The following is a 5,520-nucleotide window of genomic DNA, read 5'->3' on the forward strand; positions in this document are numbered from 1 at the left end:
TTAAGATAGCAAAACTGATGTATGAACAAAAAATATATAATATTGAGAAGAACTTGATGTAGAAAGTAAAACAACTCGAAGAATTTTATATAAAATAATCAGTTAAATGCTAAATGCTGTTATTATATTTTTTGAACAAACTCGATAATTTTTAGCTTGGTCATGGTTGTGAACAAAATAATTATATTTATACAATTATACTTATTATTGCGTGGTTTAAGTACAGCTTTAGCACTTTTTTATATGTAATTTCAATCTACCTCTTAAAAGCCTTACGTATCTATAATGCCATTTAATGGATCTAATGTTAAAGATAAGGATAAGTTCATTAAAATTTTCACCATACATATAATGTGGTAATTATTAAGATAACTGTTATCGTACAAAATACGGAGTATGTACCTAATAAAGTTTTTACAATATGTATAATGTTAATTGTTTTAATCGAGTACCTGTAGTTACAATGAATTATAAAATTAACACTGTATATTCTTTTATTTTTTAACAAATAATTATCAATTTTAATTTGTTGTAATAACGTTAGAGTATTAGTAACGGGCGATCGTTTATGCCTGTTATATAGGTGCTTGAATATAGAATTTGACGAGTCCGGATTTCGCTAAACGGAAATCCATAATGTGAACCCTTCTGGGTTACGGGTGTTAGGGTAATGTTTTAACAATAAATCCTGTATTGAGTACAAATGTTTTTAAAATGCATTCAACTCGGATTTGTATTATAAGTGTTTTTGGTGAGAATGTTTTTAAACGCAGTTGGTATCAAAAGTTATAGTTATTGGCCACCCTACATGTAAATGTCACATTGACATTTGTACAACTGCAAAGTGTTCTAAACTAAAGTTTAAAGTTTATCTTAAAACGCGCGTAAAATATTAAAACCGATGTTATGAATTACAAATAAAACAAACGTTTAAGTATTTTTACAAAAGGAAGATTATCTTTCATACATTTATGAATACATTATATTCTCTTACATTTTTTACAATCAGGAAAATGGCTTCAGCTGCGAAAAGAATAAAGTTGTCTGCGGGATCTTTAAATGTTGAAAACAAACGTACCCAAACAACTGTAGATGATTTTATGAATGAAATACAAAAGAGTCGGGAAGCTACAGCAGATTCAATAATGAAATTTGATTTTAACAAAAAGCGCGTGCGTATAATATCACAAGAACAACTTGTGCCTGACTTTTGCGAGGGCATTGTTTATTGGATGTCGAGGGACAGCAGAGTTCAGGACAACTGGGCGTTTTTGTATGCGCAGAAACTAGCTCTTAAGAATGAAGTCCCGCTTCATGTATGTTTTTGTTTGATAGCAAAATATTTAGATGCATCTGTGAGACAATTTCATTTTTTAATTAAAGGTAATAAATGTAGACGAGCAAGTCACTGCATAAATAAATGAAATGATAGCTTAAGTAACCACAAATAGCTGAGCTATGTTAATTGTAATTATATATTTATGTTGCCCCTCCTTATAGGTCTAGAAAAAGTTGCCACTGAATGTAAAAAATTAAATATATCATTTCACCTGCTGGAAGGAAGTGGTGCAGATGCGCTGCCCCAGTGGATCATTGACCACAAGATTGGGGCAGTTGTGTGTGACTTCAACCCCCTGAGGACACCCATGAGTTGGCTGGAGGGAGCCAAGAAAAAATTAAAAAAAGATGTACCTTTAATACAGGTAAATCTATTTTTGTTATTTTAATTAAATATGATTTAAACTGAATAGTATTTACCACTTGTTTATTGTTATCAATTTACACCTGTTGTTTTTGTTAAGTAAAAATAGTAATAGAAACTGAATGATTTCCTATTAGAGTCATAGGTGTACATTTTTATGTTTAGTTAATAAGAAATGGTCCTATTTTGCATTGAATAGAGAATAAAAATGATTCTTTATCAATATTTTCTAATCTAAGTTTGTAATATTTTAATTATTCCAGGTGGATGCCCACAATGTAGTACCATGCTGGGTTGCCTCTGACAAACTTGAATATTCTGCAAGGACTATAAGGAATAAGATAAATTCTAAGTTGGAGGAATTTTTAACCGAGTTCCCACCAGTTATTAAACATCCATACACAAGTAAATTTGAACCAGAGGTACACTCATCTCAATTTGCAGTATTCCAGTTACATCAAACTTGCTTTGCATCTTTATTATTTCAAGTTATTTATTGGTTGTATTGCCTAATGAATGGGCATGAAATGTTTCTGTCTAAACTCTTTGTACTATATTAGTTAATTAATATTAACTATGTTATAGCCAATAGATTGGGATAAGGCAATAGAGACAAGAGAAGCTGACAAGACTGTAGGGCCGGTGGAGTGGGCCAGTCCAGGTTATGATGAAGCTATGAAGATGTTAAAGAGTTTTCTTGAAAAGAGATTGAAGATATTTGCAACCAAAAGAAATGATCCCACACAAGATGCCCTGAGTAATCTATCTCCGTGGTATCATTTTGGTAATTTAATTTTATATTATTAGGATCCATTGTCTTCATAGGATTTTGCTTTACACTGACAGAAAAAAAATTAAACTCGTTTTTCATTGAATATTAAACATCTTAAAATAAATATTTTGTACACAGTTTAACGTTTTTCAAATGTACCATTTCTTTAAAGGTCAGATTTCTGTCCAGAGAGTAGCGCTTTGTGTCCAAAAGTACAAATCCCAGTACACTGAAAGTGTTAATGCTTATCTTGAAGAAGCGATCGTTCGTAGAGAACTGGCTGACAATTTCTGTTTTTACAACGAACATTATGACACCATTAAGGGCGCTAGTAATTGGGCACAAAAGACTTTAGATGATCATAGGTTTGTAGTTTCTTTTAAGTCTTATATACTGGTCTTGTTCTTACTACTTACATCTTCTTCGTTCTCTGTTTAAGAAAAGACAAACGTACCCATATATATACACTAGAACAGCTGTCTAAAGCAGAAACTCATGATGAACTGTGGAATTCAGCACAACTACAGCTGGTTAAAGAAGGCAAGATGCATGGCTTCCTTCGTATGTATTGGTGCAAGAAGATTCTAGAATGGACGCCGAGTCCAGAAGATGCACTTCAATATTCAATATATTTAAATGATCATTACAGTATAGATGGCAGAGATCCAAGTGGCTTTGTTGGTAAGAACTATTTTAGGGTTTAAGTATACTAAATATCTTAATTTTTACACTAAAATAATGGTTTTATTGAATACTAGCTATCGTCCGCGACTCCGTCCTCGCGGAATTAAAAAAGAACGTAATAAGTATGTATAATATTAGTAAAATTTATTTTTTCGCATTGTTAGCTATTCATTCATGACAGACAGTCATTCGACTTAGGTTCATGCAGGTTTTTTTGAAACGCAGTTTAATCTGCTTGTAGGTTGCATGTGGTCTATCTGTGGGGTGCACGACCAGGGCTGGGCGGAGCGCTCGGTCTTCGGAAAGATCCGGTACATGAACTACAACGGCTGCAAGCGCAAGTTTGACGTCGGTGCGTTCGTCGCGCGCTATGGCGGGAAACAACACAAGTACAAAAATAATTAATTATAACCAACAAACTCTCTGATTGTACCTCTCTATAATTAACTTTGTCTGTGAGCTTCACAGAAGTAGGTTGTTTCCTGTTGGGACATTCGATCTACCAATCTTGCAGTCAAATGGGATTCCTTTTTGATTCTATGGACTCAATCAACCCAATGGGTTTAAGTTTATTGGCAATACATTTACCACTGTGCTGACTGAGTCTGTAGAATTAAAAAAAAAACGGCGTGATGGGAAAAACCCGAGAAGAATAAGAAAGGACACTTCTCACTCATCAGAATCAGTAAGTCTAGTTAAGTTTAGGCTATAGATGGTCAAAACTGAATAGACTTTCGTACCCAAGACAATGCTCTGTTAATTGGCCAAAAATAATCTTATAACATTCATTTAAGTTATTTGGAATTTAAGGGTTACTGTTGTTTTAATTATTAAGTATTTGTTACATTGTTCTTATTATTATTTAATATTATTGATGGTCATTAAATCTGAATCATTTAAAATTTGGTGATGAAAACTGTCAAAGGCAATATTTTCCAGTTTATTAGGTCTATAATTTATAAGCACTTAATTGATTTTTTTTTGGCAATTGTATATGCATTTGGCAGACAAGAAATATTAAAAAAAAAATTGTTCCATTTTCAATTGTACAATACATCGAATTAGTTGTTAAATTATTGTTGTTGAGTATTATTAATGTAAACAGATAAAATAAGTGAAATGTTAAAAGTTATAATTACTTTGTGCAATTACATTGTTGTTGGTTTTAATTTAATAAACAAAATCAGAATCCAAACAATTATAATCGTAATTTTTAATTTATTAATATTTCTGAAAGATAAAAAAAATATGTTTTTTAATTTTTAAGAATAAATATTTTCATTAATATAAGGTTTTTTTATTTTATTTTTCTGCTAAAATTTCTAACATATGAAGTTCAAAGGTTAGTTACTATTTTAATATCCACACTTTCCAACATTATTTGTACGAGTTTAAAAATGATAAGGAATAAAACACCATTTGCTTTGCTTATAAATATTTTTATTCATGAATGTGGCTGTTCCGTGATTACACAATCATATATTTCGATAAACATCATAAAATTAGATATAGAAAAATAATATCAAATAGCCATATCTCGTCGGAACTTTTACAGATTTAAGTTAGCTTCGTAGTCAAAGGTTTGAGAATTTCGAATCCTACATAAATGAAAGTCATCGAAAAAAAAAATCTAATTCATTTAATATTTTTCGTCACAAAAGCACATAAATTTGTATTCATGATTCATAGGAATAATTAAAACGTTATCAAGAAACACAAATTATTTCATCATCATCTATTATGTCACATTTTATTAATAAACAAGTCTCAATATATGAAAATAATAATAAAATTATAGAAAGGAAAAATCATCATAATGTCAACACACAAAGAAATAATAATATAATAGAAAATTAAGAAGGTACGCGAATCTGACTCAATTGTTATTATGGTTATTGCAATTGTTATTATGAAGTACCCCGGAGTGAGCGAGCGGTCGTTTGTGAACACAAAGTGTGGCGTCATACATACCGCCATACACGGGCCATACAAACCGCCATACACGGGCCATACACTTTTCTGGACATACAAAAGTATAAGGCTCGTAAATTCATAGAAAAAGTAAAAATATTCAAGACGGAGCGACGCGGTCGGTACCAAATTGCTGATAATTGTTGGGATGTACGATGTTATGAAAACCAAATCAATATTACTGTTATTTCTCAAATTTCCACACAATATTTCAAATTGTCAAAAGAAATACATTAAAGAAATAAAATGATTTTTCTTTTATAATAATAATAAAATTGAGTCCACAGCATCTGATCCGATTTTTGACAAAAAAGAACGAAAATGGTCCATCCCTCAGCGGAAGGGTTTATTATTTTGATAATCTGGTGCCAACGTTGTCATTAGAAAACAG

At 31.3% G+C, this 5,520-nt stretch overlaps 1 protein-coding gene across 1 annotated transcript; it reads left to right on the forward strand.

Annotated features, from left to right (window-relative positions):
• The first annotated feature begins 893 nt into the window (after positions 1-893).
• Positions 894-4,003, forward strand: LOC106719033 (deoxyribodipyrimidine photo-lyase). The gene is made up of 7 exons (XM_014513274.2): positions 894-1,383; positions 1,501-1,703; positions 1,966-2,124; positions 2,288-2,486; positions 2,647-2,839; positions 2,914-3,155; positions 3,400-4,003. Exons 1-7 carry the CDS (start codon positions 972-974, stop codon positions 3,561-3,563), a joined length of 1,572 nt encoding a protein of 523 aa, XP_014368760.2. The 5' UTR covers positions 894-971; the 3' UTR covers positions 3,564-4,003.
• Positions 4,004-5,520: the final 1,517 nt, after the last annotated feature.

The sequence above is a fragment of the Papilio machaon genome, chromosome 2 (genome assembly GCF_912999745.1).
Source record: "Papilio machaon chromosome 2, ilPapMach1.1, whole genome shotgun sequence".
NCBI classification, from domain to species: Eukaryota; Metazoa; Arthropoda; class Insecta; order Lepidoptera; family Papilionidae; genus Papilio; species Papilio machaon.

What these genes read in the sequence shown, in the direction of transcription:
- LOC106719033 (XM_014513274.2), top strand. Translation starts at nt 972, where the DNA reads ATGAATACATTATATTCTCTTACATTTTTTACAATCAGGAAAATGGCT. An exon ending in ATCTCCGTGGTATCATTTTG is followed by an intron (nt 2,487 to 2,646) that starts GTAATTTAATTT and finishes ATTTCTTTAAAG; the next exon opens with GTCAGATTTCTGTCCAGAGA. An exon ending in AAGACTTTAGATGATCATAG is followed by an intron (nt 2,840 to 2,913) that starts GTTTGTAGTTTC and finishes TCTCTGTTTAAG; the next exon opens with AAAAGACAAACGTACCCATA.